Source organism: Branchiostoma belcheri, unplaced genomic scaffold, assembly GCF_001625305.1.
Source record: "Branchiostoma belcheri isolate BF01 breed outbred unplaced genomic scaffold, Haploidv18h27 scaffold74, whole genome shotgun sequence".
NCBI lineage: Eukaryota > Metazoa > Chordata > Leptocardii > Amphioxiformes > Branchiostomatidae > Branchiostoma > Branchiostoma belcheri.
The window spans coordinates 226,507-252,759 of NW_017804398.1; the positions used below are offsets into that span (position 1 = coordinate 226,507).

The following is a 26,253-nucleotide window of genomic DNA, read 5'->3' on the forward strand; positions in this document are numbered from 1 at the left end:
CATGTTTGGCTGCTTCTTGGCAGGTCTGGATTTCTGGTGATTAATTCATTCAGTCATCCGTTCTCGGTGCACTGCAAGGTCCAACTTAGCAAACTCCGGCACAGGTCCGTTCTTCTTTGTTGAATTGACAGTAAGCTTTTTACGTTCAGAATGGCTGTTGCATAGTCGATGTAACATTCCCAGAGGATGGTGCAGAGCACTCTTTATTGGACTCTTTCCAATCATTACCATGCAATCAAAACAAAAGCAAGTGCTGCACAACAACTGTAAGCTGATTAACAAAATTGTGAGTGTCCCTCATTACTTATGCCTCCAATGTATCAATTTGCTTAACTTGAACCTTAAAGGTATTAATCATCACTTGAGATACATGTTATAATTCAAAAGTCCATACCACAAGCTGTGATTGTTTGTTATACTATCAATGACATATTTGGCTAATTTGCATGTTATAATGTCCATACATGCCTAGATTAAGCATGTCCTGATTATGATATTTATACATTTAAAGAAAAAGTGTCCCAATACCCAGTATTCATGCCTGGCAAAGGATGAGCAACAAGCTTATTTGCTTTGCAGTAATAATGGCAAAATGGCTTATAAATTGCATGAAAAAATATGAAATTATATAAATCAGACATTAAACATGATAATGACAATGCAGTTAGACTATATATTATTTAAGTATTTAAAAGACCAAATACATTAGATTTGTTTTGAGGATAAGTGATATTTGCCCTTTTTTTGCATGCAGGAAAAGTTAAGTTTCAATGTTTTCAGGGCCTTTGGTTTATTTGCGAGCATAAAGACAACTCGAGTGGTTAAAATGTATCTTTTTTGTTTGCCAAGGGGAAGTTCTGTTTTCGGCCACCAGGTAGTTTCCTGAGTAACTGCAGACACCTATATCTCTGAATGTGCTTTGGTTATGAATTTTGGATGGTAGGTTGCTTTGGGGTTCAGGAAAAAGCAATATTAGTTTTGGCTCCCAGCAGCTCTTAGATATCTTATCCTATGTACCAGGTTTACTTTTGATAACTTTATTTTATCAGTGCTTTCACAAGGCCATGATGACAACAGCCAGTTACCAAATGTTCTCAAAGTCCAATGATTTATGGGGATTCAGGTATTTATGGAGAGGATTGACCTGTAATAGAACCTGTCATAGATCATCTAAAACATTCACCAAGAAATATGCAATGGTTGCCACCACACGTATTAAAGCTACACTGTATATGCAACATTTCGGTCCCAAAATTTGAAATATCCTCGAGAACAAATACTTCATGTAGATGACATGTACAACCTTTTTACCATATTTTTATCATTATTTCCTATTTATGGTGTCTGTAAGTCTGTAACCTAAAAAACAAGATCCACTGATTTCCTAAAGCCATCTCAATTTATGTTAAATAGAAGATCCTCCACTCCACTGCATACTGGTAGCTATAGGTCCCCTAGGTTAGCTAATAAGTTAGGCACACTCCAGGTTAGCTAGATCTTCGTTCTTTGGAAACACTTATGTTTTTACTCCTACCCATGATAAGTCGTATTCTTACCAATCCAACAGATAGCCCATATACAAGCTGTGTATTTTTCACCGTGGACCCTTTCAGCAGAAATTAATGCGCGCGATGATGTTATCCAAATACTTTCTTTGCTGTGGCCCTAGAGCAATGTTTAATATCTAAGTTTAAAACAAATACGATTGGAAGTAACTTTTCTCGGCTGTAACCTGTGACATTAGTCATCATGAGTAAAATCTGTCTTTCCATGATCCACTGATGTCAAGTAATGTGTAAACAAAGTGAACTCGCGGTAAAAAAGTTTCACCCGATCTGGAAAGCAGACCGAAGTGGATATACGTTCCTTGTTACTCCAGTTTTGCTGCCAGTGACAAATGAAGCAGTAGTGGTCCATTTATCACAGGAGGAACTGGTTCCCAGGCAATTCCTTTAACTTTTTCAACAGCAGGTGACACGGTATGAATCACCTTGATTGGGCGCAGTATAGTAAAGAATTGTCTCACCATTAGGGAAAGTTTTGACACAGGGGAATGCATCATTTTTAAAACGTTATCCAGAAGGTATGTTGTCGCTGAAAATGCAGAGTGACAATCATTAAAATCGTGATTGTCGTGAAATTTTACATTAGGGAAAGAAGTATTTTGTCCAGTAATATTACCAGAGGGTGGAACGTTATCTCTCATATGATATTGTCCAATTGAACTCGGATATATGACATGATTCTGTGACCCTCTCTAAAGCCTTGCGGTTTCGATTCTGTCAATATTGTTAAAATTGGTTTTCTGAATTATTTTGTGCAGGGCATATGATTGCGCGAACCTTCAACCGAACCTCAACCGTCTTCTAGCTGCGAAGTTTTCTTCTGCTATATTGCCTTGATATATTTTCTTCGAGTTAAATCAATCAAGTCTGTTCTATAATTTAATCCAGTTGCACTAGAAGCCTGCTTGAAACATCGCCACAAGCGAAACCGGAGATCATTTATTAGCCCACTTCAAGCCCGATTCTTGCGGCTTTCTTTAACCAACCTCATTGATATCATTTATTCATTCAATTAGAATTCCCAGGAGCGAGTAGATACGCCTCGTACTCTCATGATAATGATGATATAGAAGTGTTTGTGCCTGCTGATAATTTCACATTCCGAGAGAGGTGTGTTCTTTCATTTCCGTTGCGATCTTCCGGGAATAAGAAAGAAGGTATTTAATTAACTTGAAGGCGGAAACAATATCATTCCATACATCACTACACCTCGTTACAGCCATATCATTCCGGGTCTGCCACGACAGTGATTGTGAATTTTGACGGGCAAAGCGGCAAAATGGGCGGAGATGGGGAGCTAAATTCCACAGATTTTAATAACGTGGAGAGGTATAGTCCCGTCAGAACTTATCCCCATTGATTTTTCTGTTGTCATCATTGTGTCCCCCTTCAATTCTTTACATTTCTTCCACCGTGTGACGAAAGCAAGTACAAGAAACTAATCAACCCCCATGTATTGATTGTTGTGAATTGTTGAAGAATTGTTGAAGAAACTAATTCAGAAAAAGTTGCCTGCGTCAGCTTGGGGAACAAACTCCTGCAGGGGAAAGGTTTGGACAGGTACGCGGGGAAAAGTCCAACCTTACCTCTCTGGCCCGGCTTATCACAGGTAGAATAGTACATTATTCACTCTGCTGTGGAGGACTGGTGCAGTATAGTACAAGCGACTCCTAGCTGGTCAAAATGTCAGGTGAATCTTAATCCCCAACCATGGTACCATCACCGGTGCGATACCGCCCCATGTTGGCCTCAAATCAGGGATCCTTAATTGTACCGAACTACGTATACAACGGTTACTGAACCAAGAGCAATTGTGTAACAAATCTTCTTTTGGAAAGATTAACTGCTTTGTTACACACACAGTGAGGACGAGCACGTTAAAGAACCCACCACATGCATGGATGAGAGTCCGGGCAATATTTGCTGGCCAAAAAGGCAAAAGCATTCCCAGTTAGGCAAAGGGCCAGCAACCCAATTCTTGCAACAGAAAGGGCAAGGAAACTTGCTACGCCATCACTGTTATATTTTACACTGATGGTGAGGTTTAATACTAGAGTAACGAGAATTATTTCGCACCAAACCTAGTTGTGGAGGATTGCAGACGGGGACCATTCTTTTTACAATTCGGTACCCCCTACTTTTCATGACCAACGACCTGTCTTATGTCTACTTATTAATCTAGGTTTTTTGTAAACCCTTAATTATTGTCATTTACTCTTGTAAGTTTGTCATCTGCAATATCCAGGACATCCCCTCCGTTTCCTACCAAGTGGAACAGGTGAGGCATCTGTCTTGTCTGGAAAAGGAGTGTGTGATTACTTGTCCAAGGCCTCACTTAGGGGCCGTTCAATGGCGCGATTGATCCACGCAATCTGACCACAAACTGCCCACGGACGTGTCTAAATAACAAGTTTCGGGCGCCGCCGATCGATGGATGGAGAAGTTGAAGGGAGGAGACACAAGGCCGCGGAGCACAGGAACCCTTGTCGGTTCAGACACATCGTAATTAAGGCGGCCAGACTCGCACGGTGGAAGGTTCCAACACGATATGAGATGGTTACCGGGTGTGGGTCTGTTCCAATGCCGCACAGCCTCCGGACGGGCGACTCAAATTGGCGAATAATTGGAATAACCTCTTCCCCAATGCACCGCACAGTTTGGTGTAGCTGCATGTATAGCAGGTCTAGGACATCATCGGAAGAACGTCTTCGCGCAACCTTGTTATGTACGTCAGGACTTGTAATAAGGAAAGGGGGCTATAGTGGCGTCAAATAGTCCAGCATCCATATATACACAGCACAATTTCTGTTGCTATAAAAGTTTCAGGTCTGTTTCTAAGCAACTAGTTACCATCTTGATGGACAATGTTTTGTAATAAATCCAATACAAGTCGCGACGACCCTAATCCCTCTCTAATTCAACTTCTCCATTTATAATCGTGAAGGTGTGAAGGTATAAATTCAGCAGCGAATATTAAAGAGATCTAAATATGATGGCTCGGCTCCGCCCTCCGTCTTTTTATTAGAAATTCTTAAGCCACGTGATCTAATACTTGTATGAAAGGTTGAACACTTTTAGGTGCAGATAAAGTTTTGTTAATATTGAGCGTATCAGACATCGTAAAACTTTGTCACTTGCTTGTTACATTTCATTTCAGGAAACCAACCACTTCACGTCTAGAGGTTTTTATAATATTTAGCAAAATATACCAAACGTTATAAAGGGCAATGGATGGTCAAACAATTTAGCTTTGCGGATAGCATTAGGGACAGTGAAGAACCCTTCAATGTAATTGGTTGAAAGGTTATGAGGTGACGAATATATCAATGTGAGGCAAGCTCGTTTATCGAACCAAGAGGTCAAATTAGCTGAGTTAGAGGACGGGATGCGACATAAATATATCAATATAAATGTCATGCCTGTTTGGTTTGACTGTGCGTGCCATCTGGGCATGTTACCACAAAGTGTTGGAACTCCAATAACCTCGAAAACTACATCTAGTAAAGTAACTGATTCGTCAGGGCAAGACTTTATAATTCCGACTTGTTTCTTTCATTTGCTAATTTTGTTTGCTATTGTATGTAAAACAATGCTGGCATTTTCATATTCAAGTTGTGGGGAAGTCCCACAAAAAGAAAGACATATTGATTTCTCCCTCCCCCCCCAGCATATTGTATACTGTTTGTATTGTTATTCTTTTCTAATGTCCTTGTATATGCGAATAAACAATAAACAAAAACAAACAATGTATAAGGCTTGAAAACATACCTGCTACCGTCGTCACCTTATCCCATACTTTCATGAATTCTGAGGGAGACCGCAAAAAAGCATAAAAAGATTGTCTTGGATACCTTGGATACCATGGTTACCTTTTTGTCTTTATTTCGTAGTGTGCAGTCGTATACTATCATCAGTCTGGTTGGTGGTTGTTCGCCTATCCCTCCAAATATGTCGTATTCAAGACACTAGACGGGCGATTATTTCAAAACTATAGTAACGTTATACACATTCAGCTCTACATTGTAGAACTGCAATTGTGCAACAAAACTTGGCCCAAAAAATCTGACGGTACCGCACTTAAAATTACCAAAAAAGGCATGTTTGATAAGCTCACTCCATAACAAATGCAATTTATTGTCAGTGTATGGTATGCCTCGTGATATGAATACAAAATTCCAGTTGTTTTAGGAGGGCTGGTATGACGTGCCCAGTGTCGATATTTTAACACTGTCCTGTGAACCATGTTTATGAGTAAAATAAACATAAGAATTATTCGAAATTCATAAACATAAGAATTATTCGAAATTCAAAGGGTGTTGGGGACATAGAAGCAAACAAAAATGATTCGCCATTTAAGATATATTAATCTTCAAAGTTTTGGGTGAAGTGTGGAAACTGAAATTGCACCTCTAAATCTAAACTACTAAGTTTGCACAGTTAATAAAACTGAATCGGCTTTGCTACCAAATTACTCTAATGTTTCTGGTATATTTCCAGCCTTCCAAAATCAACATCTCTCTTTAAAGCAGTCTCACTTTTAAGGGCTGCCAAATCCTCCCCGTCTTCCGTCCAATATGTGACATCGATTTTCCTCAGAAGAAATTATCCGCTGTCTCTTCTGATTATTGACCGGGCCGAAAATTGCGGTATTACTGTCCTACAGACAAGCTGAGGGTCCGTGGGCCAGGATACGGACCAGGGCCTGTACAAACAGGGGTCAGGATCACTGGGGGATTCTTTGTGCTTTTATTATACAACTTACAATTAGTCGGAGCGGCACGAGCTGATTCCGCCGGTTATTACAGGGCTCCTGAGTCAGGGACCTGTCTGCCAGTGCAAGGGGCAAAGTTCGGCAATGTGGGGGTTGTTTTATGGCAAATGAAATATTTCTGTCATCCCCCCTCCATGGCACTACTCAATTGCCACGTTGGAAAGAGCCAGGGGCGACTGGAGATTGAAAGGGCATCCGTCTAAACCGACAGCCCGGCCGATGGAATTGTTATTATTTCAGCACATGGTAAGGAATGATAGGTTGCTGAACAGATCTACACGTGTTCGGTACAGCATTATGGCAGCTTCTGCCTAATTCCTCTCAGATTTTTTTCGTCACTTCTATAAATGTAGATTTCGCCTCAACGTGCTCAGTACTTTATTAATAATACGTTGTAAACTGTTAATATTACTTCCATCAGTCAGACAAAATAATCCAATTGACGTTCTCAGTCTCGGTGAAATCTTGTGACAGCCAACAATCACAAAGCAAAAAATAGGTAAATACATAAAAGAGTGTTTTCTTATTCCCAAAAATGCTGAAAAACGCGACTAGCCTCACCTGGCCGTAAGAAGAATGTTACAGATTTACTTTCGTTAGACCTTATTGTTTACAAAGTAGAATAGTTGACCTTAGGAAAGCCGCTGTACTTTTAGTTGCGTGTGTATTCCGCGTGAGGCGCTGAGACAAGGTCTTCCCGTGTGAGTGTAGCCGGGCGTGCAGTGCCCTGTCCCTGGTGCTGAATGACTCTCACCTCAACGTAACTATGTTTTAATCTTGGAATTGTCATGTAGCGCTATGGTTACTTTCCCCTCAAAGACATTTGTTGTTAGATTTAGAGGTTTTACTGTGTGTTTACCAACTATATGTACTAAATGGAAAAAATAGAGACTATTTGACTCGGCTGTATATAGACTACTGAAAGATACAAAGAAACAGATAACCCATCTTGTTAAAAGCAGGCTTATCATGCTTCTGAATTCCGTCAATATTATACAACACACTAGCATAACAACAAATCCGATGTCTATTTTGATAAGAACATTGTCACGCGCGTCTTAGTGCATCTATGGGGCACAAAAGGGTATACCGGTAAGATACATCTCGGCGCCCATTTAAACTTTATTGTTCCTATCAAAACACAAGACCTGAAAGTAGCACCGTTGATAAGCATTACGTCTTTATTATATCTGCGGGAAATGGTGCGATATGTTCCCGCTACATCTCTCCCTGACCGTACACTTCATCACTCCGCGCCACCAGCAGGCGCACCGACCCCGGTCGATCCCGAATCGACAGAATTACGGTGAAAGCCCCACGGCCCCTTCGGGGCGCGGCTCGAGCGCCCCACCTCATCCATCTCTCACCGTGCTTGCACCCGCAGCGGCGTGTGACGGGGCGCGGGCTTGGGGGACACCCGGGGCGGCGGCGCTGTCGTTCGTTCCTCACGTGCGGGTATGTCCGAGAGATGATGGATGGGCGGCCTGGGGAAAGCTCGACGGCGCGCCAAGCGTGCGTAACCGCCGAGCACTGCGGGCAATCACCCGCTCCATTTGCACTTTACCAGATGGAGGCTGGCAACAGCCACGGCGGGACAAAGGTTTTATCTCTCACGAGGCGCGGTTTTTAGAGGCCGTGATGACAACAGCCAGTTACCAAATGTTCAGCGTCCACTGATTTATAGGATTTAGGGCCCGGTCACATACGATCGTACAACCGTCGTACGATCGTAAGCGCAAACTGAGGGCATTCTTGGGACATTCGTGCATATGTCGTATACAAAATTCAGCTGTCCTGTCGGAAAATGCAGGAGGCACGTGACAACAACAGCCAGGTACCAAATGTTCAACGTCCACTGATTTATACGGTCCAGGGATTTAAGGCCCGGTTACACACGTCGTGCGCTCGTCGTACGATAGTAAACTCAAACTGCAGGCATTCTTGGGACAGTACTGCATGTGTCGTACAAAATTCAAATGTCTTGTTACGGGAAAGGCTTTAAGTCAATTCTTGTCGGCGGTAGGTTCTGTCGCGAATGTGACCGCGCCGTTATAGAGAGTATTGGCCTGTCACACACAGATCTACCCAACACACCAATATCCACCTAGCCTGGGTGTCAGTCCTTTTGTAACGGGGCTCCTTGAATAGCTCTCATGCTAATAATTAGTAATATTCACCAAGAAAGTTGCCATGGTTTCCACCACACATATTAAGAACTCACGTGAATGATCAGTGTAATACTGCAATATCAGTCCAACACAGCCTACCTATAAGCCGTGGTAGCCTAACTTGTACATCCAACAATTTTACCCCACAGTGTAATATTTTGCCTATGTCAGTACATGTCTTCTCACGATGATATGAGCATCAAATTGCATTCACACTTCCATGTAGAAATCTCTTTGGACGCTTTAGTTCTCCCCCGCCGTGGATTTTGTGGTTACGCTACGGAAGCAGACACGATGTCATTCGGTCACAGGTCGTTGCTTTTCCTTAAAATGATTCGAGTCATCAGTCCGCGAAAAACAGCGTGTGTTTTAAATCGAAATTATAGATTCTTTCGCCGGCTGTATTGTGAGCCATACATTGTTTCTGAAAACTTGAGATGACGTTGGATGACGTCATTATTTTCGCCTTTTGGGAACGAGCCATCTGCACAAAGGCTGCTCCCTAGGGTCCCAATAATAGAAAAAAAGCGGCATGAAATATTAATAAATACATCATTTCAAGTCTATGTGCGGGTGGCACATCAAAGTCGAAATCACTGTTTTTATATCATCAGGCGAGATGCGTGTATAACGGATACAGACGCGCCCAGACCGGCGTGGCGCCATATGTGGTGTGGTAAGCCTACTCAGCAGCTCGTTTCCCCAGAGTTCGGCAATGTGATCTAGATAGACGTGTCTAACCTTGACTAACTGCCACGTCTAATAGGGTTTACGTGTGCTGTGGTTGTCACATGACCCACGCTATGCAATATACCCTTTCACCCCTCAGCCCCTTCTTTCTTCCTTCTATCCCCCTCTCTCTTTCTAGATCTCTCCAACATGGCACTCTTATTTCTGATTTATCATGTAACGTTCTATTCAAACCAGCTGCACTTCCATCGAAAGCTGCTGTAACAATAACATGTTCAGAACGAACGATACGAACATCTGCAATTCAAAAGAAGACGCTAATGGGCCCAGTAGCCCTTTGAATGACGTTGTGATGTTTTTGAAAACAATCAATCTATAGTAACTTTTCTTAGCCAAGACCCCCTATATTTGACGCGTACTGTGGCCCGATGGTTTATCGATTCCGTTGTTTGCCCACATGGGTCCAATTAACGCAGGCACAGAGGTGGGCGACTCGGATCCTGGTCGGGGTCTGTTGCTACTGTCCCCGTTAGACGACACTGACGTGTGGGCACAAAAGTTGATATATTTGTCCATGGTGCTTAACAACATCCGCACGGTTAAACAGATCTAGAAGTGCCCCTGGTGCTGAGCACCATTGACACAAACAGACCTGTTCTCCGCACAATTTAACTTCATACACACAGTTAAACAGACCTACAAAGTCTAATAAGCCTTTCCTTGGTGCTGAACACAATCCGCACAGTCACACAATCCTGTCCTTGGTGCTGAACACCATCCACACAGTCAACCAGACCTGTCCTTGGTGCTGAACATTATTCACACAGTCAAACAGACCTGTCATTGGTGTTTAACACCATCCACACAGTCAAACAGACCTGTCCTTGGTGCTGATCTCTATCCACAAAGTCTAATACGCCTGTCCTTGGTGCTGAACACCATCCACACAGTCACACAATCCTGTCCTTGGTGCTCAACTCTATCCACAAAGTCAAACACACCTGTCCTTGGTACTGAACACCACCCACACAAACAGACCTGTCCTTGGTGCTGAACATTATTCACACAGTCAAACAGACCTGTCATTGGTGTTTAACACCATCCACACAGTCAAACAGACCTGTCCTTGGTGCTGATCTCTATCCACAAAGTCTAATACGCCTGTCCTTGGTGCTGAACACCATCCACACAGTCACACAATCCTGTCCTTGGTGCTCAACTCTATCCACAAAGTCGTCAAACAGACCTGTCCTTGGTGCTCAACATTATTCACACAGTCAAACAGACCTGTCCTTGGTGCTGAACACCTTTGACACAGTCGAACTGACATGTCCACTACTAATATAAAGGTTAACAGTTAACACACATGTCCTTGGTATTGAACACTATCCGCGCACAAACATACATGTCCCTGGTGCTGGACACAATCCATACACAAGCAAAGCCCATCTCCCTTACGTTGTATGGCAAGTCCAGGACACAAAATGTAGAAATTCGTCGTCGTCGTTGAGTTTTGGGAATTTCACCTGTCTGTCCTGCGACAGAAAATGCTTTCGTAAACATTTTCGTGAAGTTTTGAACAGGTACAGGATCGTTTGCAGCCCTGTAATAGCCAGCGAAACACGTCGATTTATCAGGGCTGGACACAAATTGGAACCACCAGTTTGAGCGCAACAACTTGATCCCCAAGACACTATGGAAGTTGCATAAGCTTCTATGATTAATTCTGAGAACTATAAAAGGAACTTACAACTGCTAGTTTTTCTCTCATGCGCACAGCGGTTCATATGATACAACATGCCTGGTTTCACCCAGCTGACCCGCAGACTGTCAAGGACGCTATTCCCAGTCCTCCCCTGCTGACAGTCCGCGAAAATTCAAGACTCACTCAACACGATGTGTGCACGTGCGCCATAAGGCAAGGGCCTTCTCATAACTCGTACCAACCTTTACAGTATCGCTGTTGGAAATATGCATTAGACAATCAACTGTTATCTGATTAGCCTTGTGATAGGTTGTCAGGAATACTTAATGAATGCACACATTTTGACGGTGTGATACCGATATACTAGTAAGGCAAAAGAGATACAAATAGGACATAGGAATAGTTTCTTGAAAGGGAAAACACCTATTTATTTTCTTAAGTCATTGGTTAGTCAACGACTGAGGATGTTTTGCATATTGTACAATTTCAATTTCCTTACTAATAAAAAATGATCTATTGATGCTAGTCATCAAAGTCAGTACATCCACTCATCCCTTCTAAGTTATCTTGTTTTGAAGTCCCAAACACAATGCACCTGCAGTTCCCAGAAAAGCAGTCAGGTCGCAGAAACCTACATACTTTCGACGCCCAAAAGCCACCGGTCACTCAAAAAGCATGACGATAGCACGTTCAAGACACGAGGTACAAAAACCATACGTTCTGTTGTAATACCGATGCTAATCTAAATATTTCTTCGAACAATCCATCCATGATTTCTTGAGATATGCTGCACAAATAAAAACCGTGAGAACCGTTGCAAATATCCATGCCGACGTGCCTCAACTAACAACTAAAGCAGAACTTCAGTAGTTGGTTTGCTGCTGTATTTTAATTCTATTGCCTTAGTTGTTTTACTTTCCTTGTATATTTTCTATTTTTCTTTTGGATGGCACTTTGCTACAGTTGCACCACATATCTTCCCATCGTTCGCCACATCGGGGTGAAAGACACTACCCGTTGCGCCAAGTAACAAGTGCTGTAAACTATTTAATTCTGCTTATTGCACGCACTTAAGCCGCTCGTAGCACCCCGTTTTTCTCTCGGTGTAGTGAACTATAATCAAGGACACAAGGGCCCTGTTTCACAAGTTGAGCCTACAATAACTCGGAGGTATTCCGTGCCCTTCCATCATCATTGTCAAGCGGGTCGCCGAGAGAAATCTTCCTGGGATTTCGAGCAGTCCCGGAAGTATTACTTTTACGACGGCAAGAATTTTGCGGGGATCCAGCAAGTGGAGCTCCTTAATCCAACCAATTACCATAAGCATCTTGGTGTGAAAAGCGGCGTAATTCCGAGCAATCGATCCTAATGATGGCCCAAAAATATTCGCGTGATCATTACGCATAGATTTTCCTCTAGCAGTTCTCTGTGACCGGTAACCAGTTTCCTTCTTGATTGCTCGATATAATAAAATTTCCAGCCGTGAGCAAGCCGTCCTCCGTCCGCCCTACATGTCAGGGCAGTCCTCTTGGGGGCCCGCAGGTAAGAAAAAATACAGCGCTACGTGAAAAAAAAGAGAAAAGAAACACAGCTCCTCTCACAGAAGTCATCTGCCCGCAGGAGCTGAGCCGGGCTGAGTGTGATGACGCGTGCTGAGGACCGTTTATTCATGTGTTTTACAAGCGCGTTGGTGGCTGAGTGCCTGCCGGGCAACGCTAGTCAGATACAATCTGGTTATTGCTCCGTGAATGTCCTTGATGCCTTCTTGAAAGCTGGATGGTATCTCGGGAGGCGTACTTTTTGTCTGGACTGATACGATCGAACCTACGGTGCGGGCGTACCGGAAGTGTGCACATAGCGGTAGGATCAGGCGAGGCAGTTCTGCTGAGAACAGCAACAGAAAAATAATGTCGGTTTGATTGCTGGCGAGGGTATTCTTTATTGGAGAGCCTAACACTAGGCTGAGGTGCGCGGTAAAGTGAATTCAAAGGTTCATGGGCTTTTATGTTACCTACTTCTGTACACACAGGCCGTCCACATCAGTGGCATGTCTTTGTGAGATAACTTCACATGGAATTTTTTCATCATTAGAACAATTTTGCCTTGCTCGCTGATATATAGGTTTCCATTACTACGAGTCGACAGACGAGTTCTCGTATGCTCATTGTATACCAAATATATGTATAAAACACAAGCAATCGTCACATTTCTTGACATCGTTTCCCAAGGAATAATCTTTTCGACTCTCAAAGTGAAACAAGCAGAAAGTGAGGGGGAGGAACGACATGCAAGAAAGATTTTTTTCGTTTTATTAATATTCGTTTGTTCTCGTATGCTCATTGTATACCTAATATATGTATAAAACACAAGCAATCGTCAAATTTCTTGACATCGTTTCCCAAGGAATAATCTTTTCGACTCTCAAAGTGAAACAAGCAGAAAGTACTGCAGAAAGTGACGGTGAGGAACGGCATGCAAGAAAGATTTTTTTTTTCGTTTTATTAGTATGCGTTTGGGCCCTCTGCTGTAAAGAAACGAAAAAAAAGACAAAAAATGAAAAAAGTCCTAGGTTAGTGATTGCGTGAGCGTGGCCTAGAGTTCAGCGATCTCATACATTCGCCAATAACGCTGACCTTTATGTCTGACGTAAAGGTTTTCATCGATTATGCAAATAAGGTCCCCACCGTATACCATGATGGTCTGCTCCATCAAAAAGGAGGCAAATAAAGTCATGAATTGCATAATATATGTCTGACTTAAATTATGTTTTCACATTTGATAAAGTGCCAAATGCCACATTTGATTACTTAAGTGCCAATTGCCAAGTTCCCGTCTTTTACCAATAGACATAACGTTATGATTCATCTAATAAAATTATAGACTGTGCATAAATGTGAATGACAATGATAATACATGCCAATCATCAATCATTTCTTTACGCCTTTTCTTCAAAGAGTAAATATATTTCTGTTGGGATTATCCCAAACATCCGAATTAAATAAGGCCGATATAATCCGAAACGTTTGAATTTCGCGCCATTCTCGAAAATTCTCGCCTTGCACTGGCGAACATTCTAGACGATCGCGCAAAGCACGGTGGGTAAAGTCGCCATTTTGACAGCGGACGACGAAGGGAGCTGGGACCATGGTAAGATTTCTATCCCTCACCATCCGCCACTCTAACGGTAGTAAAATTAATTCCAAGAAAAGAAACAGATATTCAGACGATCATTCAAGGTTATGACTGTTATTTTGACCCATTTAATGACTTGTTATAGACGTAGGTTACCTTCAAAAGTTGCGTGTAGCCGGTATGTTTCTTGTTACTATGCATGTTCCTCACACTCCGTATTATTTTATTCCGAAATGTACTGATCATCCTTGTTTTTTCATACGCTCATTGCAGTACCATCATGGATATTGATGCATAAGTTATAGCGCATGAATACCGAAGTCGGCGATTAGTTTCTTACTTGATTGTGTGTTACACTCCTTGTCCTGCCTGGTTACAGGGTCTCACTCATGAGTCCGCTCATGAGTTTTCTTGTTCAAAGTAATTTGGTGCGTGTAAAAGCATAAAAGAATTTTTAAGCAAGTATATCGTCAACAACAGAAACGTCGTATAAGGAATTGAAGATTTCTTTTGTGCCACACATAATTTTTGTCAACAAAGAGGTGTGAAAACAAATGCTGCAGTTGACCGTGCCCCCCTCCCCACTCAACGATGCGTGCACCCCCCTCCCCACTCACCCCTCCTCTAATTAATGATTAGGGCTCGATCTTATTTTGTACACTAAAATTTTTTCTGTGCCACCTAAACTTTTTGGTAAAATCTGACCTCTTGATTTTCTGTTCAGAATGCACCAATCATTCTACTGAAGGAGGGGACAGATACCTCCCAGGGTATCCCACAGATTGTCAGTAACATCAATGCCTGTCAAGTCATAGTGGATGCTGTCCGGACCACCCTGGGGCCCAGGGGTATGGACAAGATGATAGTAGACAAAAGGGGTAAGTTTTAGATGCACTTGTTACTTAGTTACTGCCGAGTTGTTTCTAGTGGGTTATATGCAGGATTGTGTATGCCTGTCTAAAGAGTAGGTTGACAGCAAGTGGGTGGGGGAGATTGACAGGCAGAATGACACATAGTCAAAACTTGTCAGTCTCAGGAAATGAAGGTAATACTAATAAGTTAAGGTCTCAATGGTTAGTGGTCGACACTGGGGGAATTCAGGAAGTGAGGTTCTAGAGGTTGTGCTTCACAAGTTTATAGGTTTACTTTCCCCAAAAGAAAGTTGTGGCATGCTTGACTTGTTTTCATATTGTATTGTAATATGATATAAATTTTTCTATAAACTATAGTATTTTTATAAGTTTATTAGTTTGACTAAAATGATACTATCTAATGAACCTTTGAGTATTAAAAACTATTGAATTTAAATGATGATTGAAATTGAACTAACAGTACATTTTACCTTTCGTATACTATTGTACTAAAAGTTTACTAGTTTACCTATTCTATTGTTCCTAATCTGATATTTTATTTTTTCAGACAAGGCCACCATTTCCAATGATGGTGCCACTATCATCAAGTTGTTGGACATCGTCCATCCAGCTGCCAAGACACTTGTCGATATTGCCAGGTCCCAAGATGCAGAGGTAAGATTGTTGAATGTTCACTTGTAAATTGATGTTGGTGGATATGACATCGCAACACCACGGTGGCTTATAGTCAAACCATTTGATTAGAATTCGTACAGAGTAACAGTGCACTTCAGAAACAAGTATTATATGTATATTTTTTCAAAAAAATGCTGTAATGATGGATATTGGGATTTACACACATGTAATAATACTATGTCTGAAAATACTGTAGGCAGTGATGAAGAGTGCAAGTTTAATGATGGGCCTTTTTGTGTAATCCTGACCTCTAGGAAAACTTGTAAGTTGTAATGTGTGGCAATCTCAATGTAACAAATTAGTTGTTTTTAGACAAATGACTGACAATAAATAAAATAGATACATGTACACTGTCAAACTGATAATTATTTAAACAACTGACTGTCACTTGATTGGGAAAGGTATGACATTGTGAAATCATAGTTTAGATACTGGTATATATAATGTCTTTTGTTTTTCTTTTTCTGCCCTATTATCCCGTAATTTTAGACATGATTGATTTTACCAGCAGAGTTTGTTTCTTGTCAATTATTTGTACTCCTTTGGAATACATTGATTCATACAAATAATTTGATGATCACAGGACTATGATCATCAAATTCATTGCACAGGTGGAATTGTGTATCAGCACTTAAATTTTGTTGCTGAAAAAGACTACAAATGTTTTGGAAATGTTACTACTTCAAAATTCCATGCTTTTAAAACGAAAAATGGTACCATGAGAAATCATTTCTCTTTGGTCTAAAAGAGAAGGTTAGGGAATTCCTAAGAAAACCAACTGTAGTTGTAATTGAAGTTGCTGACCACAGGGAAACCAAAACAACAGCCCCCCACCTATTGATTGACCCAAGCAGTCAACTAGGTTTGTTGTTGTGTTATTTGATTTTTGAGGGTTCCCTGCCCACGCCAGCGTCTAGTTTACCCAATTGTGCTGATAGGGTTCGATTGTAGGTGGGAGAGATGTGATGATGCAGTTAAGGTATCATACTCAGATCAATTCTGTCTGGCGCCTCATAGGTAATGCTTCAGGTTTCATCTGTTTCCCTGACATCCAGCAATTCCCCTGGGCCATGTTGCCGACTGCAGCAGGGGTGAAGCAGAATTAGGAGGTTAAGATGTAAGGTTGGATGTGTGTTAGGATTAACTGTGGTAATGATGCAGGGACTTTCCCCTTTTGCTAAAAAAATGTCCCTGCCAGGTTGCAATGTGTTTGTGCAAAATTATGAATGGGTCCACAGTATCATCATCCCATAAGAACGGTGGATTGTGCCTGGTATTGGAATATTATCTACAAGCTAGGAAAGGGATTACATGGTTTTTGGTATTTACGGATGTAGTAGTGACTATTCATGAAGGCCTGCAGCCACATGAAGGACTGACTTCCCTACATCTTCGGATACGAAGAAGAGGCCAACAACAACAACAGTGACTATTCTTCAAGCAGACGTTTAGTCAAGATTATTATTTTTATAGCCTTTTCTATAATTCCATGTTTCCAGTAAGCTAGCAGTGACCCAGCTTTCTTTCATTGTAGAGGGAGCAAAATATTTGTTTGCATATTGCTCATTTGGATTTAATGCATTTTTCAGCATTTCATAGTAGAAAAAAATCTTTATAGAAATTGGTAATTACCACAAGTAGTCAGCGAGATAGCTGTGTTCAGTAGCCGTCTCTGTGTTACACTTGTGGGACAGCAATAGCGTGGTGTTTTGTGACGTGGCAGGCTGTTCTAGCATGTCATGTCCTATATAGACACCTCTTTGCTACCATTTCTCGAGAGTTGGTCCTGTTCATGCAGGGTGACAAGGACCATAGTGTATGAAATGGACATTTTTTTCAGTCGCTGACAACTTGAAATGTTGTTACAGAAAATAAAATAGTTGAATACCACCCCCTCCAATGTATGGGACTTAGTGTAGCCCATTATGAATAATAATTATGGTGTGCTACCTGAAATTCTGTTACATCATTTAACAGGACATTGTCCTAAGGGCCTTAAGTTAAGGTACCCCCACATGTAGCCTGATCTTGCTTTGAACATTGGTCTTGTTTATGGCAATATGGCGGCCATCTTTTTACCAGTGATCTGGTTTTTATCAGTGATCAGGCGTGGCTCTTCCATTCACTCAGTATCCCTCCCTCCAGAGTCTCCTGATGACAAAATCGTGCATTGTACTACGATATCACAACAGTAAAGGTCACTGAGTACCCTATAGCTAGAAATGGTCATGCAGCGACCCAAAATCGTGGGAAAATATGCCAATGATTCGATTGAATGAAGGCTTTTTTCTACCTCAAGGCACTAGTATATTACCTTAACCATATTGGCATAGGTGATTTTCAAAGAAAAACTGAACATTTTAACTTAAATTCAAGAGCATTCTTCTGAGGTTTACTGTCAAACACATTGCAACTTTGTGTAAATCCATGACAGTAAAAGGTAGATTAATTAAAATTATTGAAAAAGTAGCCCCCAAATAAAATTTTGAAACTTGTTATTTATCAATATCACTGTAATGTAATGTAGTGTTAATTGTAGCTGATTTTTCTAGAAATGGTCATAAGGCAAAAAACTTTACATGAATAAATAAGAATTCTCAATAACAATTCTCAAGCAAGGTGCTTGAGAATAAAACAAGATTACTCAATATCCCCAAAATCACCAGCCACCCTTCTGTACTTATTACCTTAAGGTAAATCCATTTCGGTGTGGATCAGGGTGAAAACACACTGAATGTTGTCTAATTCTTGTGTTCAATCTGGATCTGTCAAGCAATTTGACACAAGTAGTTGATGAGCTAGTCTGCTTCAAACCAACTAGAAATGGATACTTTAACTAAAGCCTTATATTCAAGTTCATATAGGTGTGGGTTATACTGTGTTAACTGGCAGCCCTGTTGGTTTTCCAGATTGGAGATGGCACCACATCTGTGACACTGCTATCAGGTGAGCTGCTGAAGCAGATGAAACCATTTGTGGAGGAGGCAGTCCATCCTCAAATCATCTGCAAGAGTGTCCGCACCGCTGCGTCAATGGTAGGTCACTGCATACCAATCCTTTCCTTCATATATTCTGTAGTATCTGTGGCCTGTGTTACACAATCTCCCATTGTCAGGGGCTGGCTGGGTCTCCTCCCCAGAAGCTTGTTGGCTTTCACCTCTAACTCCAGAGAATGATCCCAGAACTACCCGGAGATCAGGATGAAAATCAGTCCAATAGAAGCTCAGGATTCTCAGATGGAATCCAGTCATCACAGCCTCCAACACTTTGTTACGAGTTTTTTCTACATTATATATAATTTATAATGCTGAAGGTACTAGTGTTCAGCACCAAGGACAGGTTTGTTTCACTGTGAGTGGATGGTGTTCAGCACCAAGGACAGGGGTTTCACCATGAGTGTGTATCATCTGCACCAAGAGCAATACGAGTAAAACATAATTTTGAAAATGTATCTCTTAGATCACATCCTGCTTCAGAGTTTCAAACAAAATCACCCCTTGGTGATTTTGACTTGGGTATATATTAGCTATGAGCTCGTCCAAATTGCAGGTAGAATTTCCAATCGCTTGCAATAATGCAAGTATTAAACAGGAAAAATGTATTTTTTCAGCCCTGCCACAGTTGCCTTTTACTATGATCAGATCCCAAAGTAGCTGTAACTTTCGTGTTTCATTTGTACGGCACTTATCTCCGCACACCATCAAACCGTGCGTTCCCCAGATAACACAAACCATCATTTATCTTTTTCCCTACCAAATGAAGATGTTTGATAGAAGTGCAGCAAATTTTCTCATTTTGTTTCACATCGTATCTATCCTGGGGTTTATCACATGTCCCAGTTGTACGTCCAGCAGTATAATAATGGAGTATAAAACATTGCTATTCAGCACTCCTGTCTAGCATGTTTGTGTCCCTATGTGAGAGTTTGACTACAGCCAAAATATTTCTGAGGCCTTGGTCAGATCAATGTTACTTGTAGCTGCAATTACAAGATACCCTAGTATTTACAGTATAATGTACATTATTCCTAGAAAGAGTTAGAGGACAGGGCTGGAAATTATTTTTTTGCAAATGGTGCACCAGTGTAGTGTAATTTTGAAGGATAATGTCAGCAAAGCTTCCAGCTTCTCCACAGAGATGGAATCTTGATTCTATACTGCCAAATTTTTAATGAGTAATATAACAAGGTTGTGTCTTTTTTTTACACTTAAATGTCAAAGTATTTCAGAGGTGGCTAATGAGTGCCTAACCCCACTGACATTTCTGCTGTAGTTAATCGCCTGCTGACTTGACCAGTGCTGTTTAGGAATCATCAGCCCTTCATCAGCCTCAGGGCCAGGGTTAATGAACATGTCAACACATCCAGATTCTAATAAAGCTGTTTGACCTGCCTTCAGGCTGTGAACAGTCCTGTGCCCATGAAATAACCAGAAATATACTCTCTTCTGAGTTTGTACTTAATGAAGCACATGTAAAATTTCTTTGGTAATAGTAGTTGGGTACTTGAAACAGAAAGGCTTGGGAAGGGAATGTTTCCACATACATTAGTAAATAATTATATAGCTTTACTGTTTTATGTATCTTCTGCTTGTAACATGCTTATCTCTGTTGAATGTGTGTGACTTGAGTTACTTTGATCAATTGGTCTGCTGTTAGTGTAGTGTTAGACCTGTGAAATATTGTAAAAAAACTCTCCTTGTAAAACTCATTTTTAATTTTAACAACAGTATTAAATATTATGATTATCCAATATATGTTGAAATCGTAGACAATTTATAGTTGTAATTGTGATTGCCATTTTGATAATCTATATTGCAGAGTTATAATAGTGTGGTTATGTTAATTGAAAGTAGATATTATCTAAATTGGAATTTTGAAATTAGATGGTACATTATTGTCGAACTGATCCATGCTGTCAGTTTGTTGTTTTGAAGGCTAATGCTGCCTGAAAAAAATCAATATGGCGACCTACTATTCGCCAATCGCTGAAATCCTATTGCATCATCCAAGTCTCACGAGCAGTAACGTGAGAAGGGAATACAGCCTCTTTTTGATTAAAACATGGCGGGAAATCTCTATCACAGTGCCTGGGCAATCTGTTTTTCCATTGCTGGTTGTCATTTTATGGTGGGATCTACACATTTTTCATCACGAAACAAATATATCCATGAGTGTTCATTTGTTTTTTTCAGTCGCACCCTTAACCCTGTAAAATTACTAATGCTGGAAATTTGTATTGTTTTTCAGGCCATTGAGAAAATTCGTGAGATTGAAATAAAGGTGAAACGAGACGATCCTGGGTAAGTCCAATGATTTCATGACTGGCTACGTTATGGCAAGTATTAGTAATATAATGTTTAAAATTCAAGCAATATTCATGTTTTTTCTGTTGCAAATCAGAAAAAATGAAGCCTTATTGAGGTGTTTTTGTATCCTGTGTTTAGTGAGCAGCGCAGGCTACTGGAGAAATGTGCAGCGACTGCCCTGAGCTCTAAGCTGATCGCCCACCAACAAGTTTTCTTTGCCAAGATGGTTGTAGATGCGGTGATGATGTTGGACGAACTGCTGCCAGTCAACATGATCGGGATGAAGAAAGTTACCGGTGGTGGGCTGGAGGTTGGTTCTTCAATAATTGTTTTTTCCTGAACTGATGAATTAAGGGCGCAGTCATGATTGCAAAGCATGGTCAGTTATGGAAAAAAACTCTTAGATCTTGGACAGTTGATTCTGTCACTACCTACTTGAAAATTCTTCAACACAAAATGTGACCATGCCGTAAAGCTTTGAACGACTGTTGGAACGACTGCAGTAGGGAAGTATTTCCAGCATAGATCCATTCTGTACATATTGTGTTACAGTGATTTATTTAAAAACCTTGTGTAACTATAATAACAACATTATGGCTCGCACAAATTTCATGAACTTGAATTAGAATTAATCTATTGTTGACTTGAAGTCAGCCATAATAAATATAGCAGTTAACATTTTCTTTATCCTCAGGCTGTGAATATGATTTTTTTTTAAATTTGCCCTTTATATTGTGTGCAGGACACTATGTTAGTAGAAGGAGTGGCCTTCAAGAAGACGTTCTCCTATGCTGGGTTTGAGATGCAGCCCAAGAAGTACGAGAGCCCGCTGATCGCCCTCCTTAATGTGGAGCTGGAGCTGAAATCTGAGAAAGAGAACGCTGAAGTCAGAGTTGACACAGTAGAGGTGAGAAAAGGGCTATACAACAGATGCTCACAAGAATGTGGGTAACACATTACATGGCTTATCTCTAGCCTTGGTACATATGCAAATTTTGTTCACCTAAAATTGGAGCTGAGCACCTAATTTTGGACTGTGCACTGATGAATAGAGATATTCGTATAGTATTATGTACAGAAAAGGTACTATTGTACACTTAGGTATACAGCATATACTTGACATTTTTAAATGTGTCAGAAAAAATGATAAAACCTGCAGTTTGTTGCATCACTTGTTTACTTTGCAATTTTTCAAAGTTAAACACTATGTCAGGTTTTTTTTAACATACTCTGTGTGCCAGCCCTATCATGGTCTTCACAGAGCTAAACTGTTGATTGCTCTCCCTATAGGAATATCAGAACATTGTTGATGCAGAGTGGAACATCCTGTATCAGAAACTAGAGAAGATCCACGAGAGTGGAGCAAAGGTGGTGTTGTCCAAGCTGCCTATTGGTGATGTGGCCACACAGTATTTTGCAGACAGGTATGTGCTTAAACAGAAGACATAGGAATGTTTGGATTTGAATACATAGAAAAACAAGAAAGTAGAGATTCTAGACTTTGGGAAGTATGCAATCCTTGGCTTCCTGAATTCCTGCAACCTTTGACCAGCCATTTTGCCTGTCAATCTTCCTTCTACCCGTATGCTATCAACCTACTCTCAAACAAACAGATACACCCACTCACAGCTCAGTTACCAAAAATGATACTTATTTACCCAGAAGTAACGATGTATCATAACATTTGTACCAAATGTTTTGATGCTTCCTAGTTGGTTGTAAAATGAAGCTTTACCCAGTCATGTTGTGTTTGAGCAATCATTGAAACATACGACAAAGATATGACCAATATTTATCACAACTCCAATACCATCATTCTGTATGTTACTTTCCTGCAGGTTAAAGTCGTAGTCAGCAGGCTGGTGGTTTGTGCCATTAATGACTGACATTCGCTGTTTACGCCTGTAGCCTGATGTAGAGATAAATCATCAACTGTTTTATAGACTGAGGCACATGTAGCTTCACATTATGATGAGGCCAGCACTGAGCTAATTTGTGTGTTGCAGGGATATGTTCTGTGCAGGGCGTGTCCCAGAGGAAGATTTAAAGCGAACCATGAAAGCCTGTGGGGGGTCCATCCAGACTTCAGTACACAACCTGATAGAAGATGTGCTGGGGAAATGTAAAATGTTTGAGGAGCGCCAAGTAGGAGGAGAGAGGTAAGTCTTTCTGTCCAGCTTCTAAAATAAAAACTACAGTTCTAAATCAGTTATGTTCTGTGATATTTAGGAAAAATTTCTTCAGTAGAAGAGTAGCTCTTCAGTGAGCTAATCTGGTTCAAGATCACTTTCATGGTCACCACATTTCAAGATGTTCTTTTCCACCTGTCCAGGTACAATCTCTTCACCGGCTGCCCCCAGGCCAAGACCTGCACCATCATCATGCGTGGAGGTGCAGAACAGTTTATTGAGGAGACAGAGCGCTCACTTCACGATGCCATCATGATTGTCCGTGGAGCCCTGAAGCATGATTCAGTCGTGGCAGGTATGTAACACAAGGAAGCCCAGCTTAGATAGTGAAGGGGGAAATTGTTTAACCACAGAGTGACAGGAATGTCAATTTGAAGATCAAAATGTGGGGATGGAGGCTTGGAGGAAGAGAATGGTACAAAAGTTATGTTATTCCTTCCATATTTATGTCTTTTGCCTTGTGGAAATCAGTAGGAAATGCACATGCAGAATCAACGAGAATTCTCATAATGAACCAAACAAGAAGTTTACAAATGTATTAAATACTTCATGGAGGTCTGAAGTCTTGTTGATTTCTTGTTTATGTTCAGGTGGAGGTGCTATCGAGATGGAACTGAGCCGCCACCTCAGGGATTACTCACGCACCATCGCTGGCAAGCAGCAGTTGCTGATCGCTGCCTTCGCCAAGGGTCTCGAAGTCATTCCTCGCCAGCTCTGTGAGAACGCCGGGTTTGACGCCACAAACATTCTCAACAAACTGCGCCACATGCACGCCAGAGGTAAGTTTGTTTTCCTTTGAAATTGGAAGCTTGGTGTGGTGGTCATCCTTTACCTTGCTGGGTCTCATCTCATCTCATCTATCCTGTAGTCTAATTTGACCATTGGGCACCACAGAAGATCTGTCAACCAGTGTTCTCAACTCTTCTTGGTTTTCTGTTATTCTTAACATTTCACTTAGTGTCATGCTATCCTCCCATATTTTCCATTGCCTATGTCTCTTTCTTTCCTCCCAGACTGTTCCTTACATGATACCCTGTGAGTGTTCGTGACAAATCATAACTGAAAGTAAACTTTTCCAGGAGGCACATGGTACGGAGTTGATATTGACTCTGAAGACATCAGGGACAACTTTGAGGCTTGTGTGTGGGAACCGTCACTGGTCAAGATCAATGCCATCACAGCTGCCTCCGAAGCTTGCTGCCTCATTCTGTCTGTAGATGAAACAATTAAGAGCCCCAGTCGTACAACAAATGATGGGCCTGCACCCCCCAGAGGCAGGGGAAGAGGCAGGCCCATGTAAAGTACAGCGAAGAAGTTTGCATGTGTGTGTGTTTTTCATTACTGTATATCCATTTTGCACAGCCCTTCCTTGACAGAATGTGGGAGATATTCACGTAATCATGATTTGGTGTTGTTTTGTACGTATATATAAGTTGACAGTAGTGGTACAGTTGTGAACAATTCATCACAATGTGCTATGAAACTGTCATTCTCCAAAAAAGATGGATACTATTTAGTGTACAAGTTAACTCTGATTGAATGATTAATTGAAAACCACATGTAGGTTCAGATGCCAGTGGGAAAAAGGCTAAATCGTGAGCATTATGCAACACAGCAGTCATATATTACCACTTCAACAAGCGGGATCATACCTGTGTTCGCATACATTGTATCTTCAATCTGATTGGAAAAACTACAACTTCTCTCAATTGCAAAGTCATATTTATGTGTGACAGGAAGATACAGAATGCTGTGGAATTTTGAATAGTACATCAAAAGATGTCTGTAGTTAATAAAAGGCAGTCAGACAATTAGAAGGTGTCTTCATCATTATTTATGCAAAGTAGATTTGCATAATTCACCTCTCTTGGTAGTCTATTTCTCCTATCAGGAGGGATTTCACAATTATTCATGTTCTGTTGTTTATGTAGATATTGTCATGGGTATATTGACCCATTCAAAAAGTTATGTTAGTCTACTCAACATCTCACATTATCCTGTTTTCAATGTCTAAAAAGGCTATAATTAAAAAACCTGCATAAAAAGCTACAAATGTAGTTAAAAAGCTACTAGGAGGTCTAAACAGCTGAACCACTTCTTCCAGAGCCTACAAAGTATGGGCCACCAGAACCATATCAAAGCATGGCCAAACAGAAGATATGGAAAAAACTGCAGTTCTGCTGCAGTACCATAGGGGGCCTATAGTTGAGATTCATCACCCACCCACATACAGAATACATTCACAACCACCAGAGTTATCCTGTCCACAAACCCACACACACACACGCCCATAAGCCAATGGCACAGAGAACATTACCTCCCTTTGGTAAGCCCATGTATGTGTTAGTGGTGCATACTAACTCTCTTTGGCCCTTTGTGTCAAAAAAGACTCAAAGGAATCTTGATGTGAGATGGAAGGTTTGTTGGTGAATTTTCAATTTTCTGCAAAAGGAGGGAAGAAAGTGAAACATAACAGCATCCTTCAATTCCTAATCATAGTTTTTTCCCTCTTGCAAGCTATGTTAATGAAGGTTAGGCATCTAGGAATAAAGAATACTGGTCAGTGGACAAAAATGTTAAAAACAGTGGTATAGATTCAAATCACTAAATTGAAAAAAAAATACATGTTGTACATACTCAGTAATAGAAAACCCAAAGGAAGGTTCAGTTGCAAACTTGACAAGACAAAATTTCCTACGATACCAGGTATGTTCATTACTTGACATTTCCACTAAATATTGATACTAGTAAATCATTTGATATTTCACTGCAGAATGAAGACTTGACCTTTATTTTAAAGAGCTGGTCTTGGTCAATAAATTGTCCATAACAACTTTCAGTATAGATGTCTCTGATTACCATTGGAAAACACTTGATCAAAGTGGGAGTGGGTGGCTCTGTTAGTTCCTTTGTCAAGTTCATGTGCCCTTGGCATCTGCTGGTGGAGGTAAAGTCTGCCTAACTGTGGCACCGCTCCACATGTAGCCGAGTCTGAGACGTCTATTCCGTGGTGCCTTGTAAAGTCATATGGTCTACAGATTTCATTATGATTTAGATTTATTTGTACAGAATGTTGGTAGTGCATGCAGGAGTTTTTAGTGCTATCATTCTAGGATGTCTGTAATGGCCACCAGGAAGAGTCTTCAAAATGGCTGGTTGGTATCATGAGAGGCACCTGGT

General features: G+C 41.0%; 1 protein-coding gene across 1 annotated transcript; it reads left to right on the plus strand.

Moving 5' to 3' along the window:
- The first annotated feature begins 13,960 nt into the window (after positions 1 to 13,960).
- Positions 13,961 to 24,890, plus strand: LOC109485322 (T-complex protein 1 subunit eta-like). The gene is made up of 12 exons (XM_019788871.1): positions 13,961 to 14,046; positions 14,756 to 14,909; positions 15,451 to 15,557; positions 18,488 to 18,613; positions 20,826 to 20,878; positions 21,023 to 21,194; positions 21,627 to 21,791; positions 22,175 to 22,308; positions 22,891 to 23,043; positions 23,217 to 23,368; positions 23,664 to 23,852; positions 24,153 to 24,890. The coding sequence occupies exons 1-12, from the start codon at positions 14,044 to 14,046 to the stop codon at positions 24,371 to 24,373; spliced, it is 1,629 nt and encodes a 542-aa protein (XP_019644430.1). The 5' UTR covers positions 13,961 to 14,043; the 3' UTR covers positions 24,374 to 24,890.
- The last annotated feature ends 1,363 nt before the right edge of the window (positions 24,891 to 26,253 follow it).

Coding starts and splice junctions, on each gene's coding strand:
- LOC109485322 (XM_019788871.1), top strand. Junction 20,879..21,022: donor GTGAAACGAGACGATCCTGG/GTAAGTCCAATG, acceptor TCCTGTGTTTAG/TGAGCAGCGCAGGCTACTGG. Junction 23,044..23,216: donor CGCCAAGTAGGAGGAGAGAG/GTAAGTCTTTCT, acceptor CCACCTGTCCAG/GTACAATCTCTTCACCGGCT.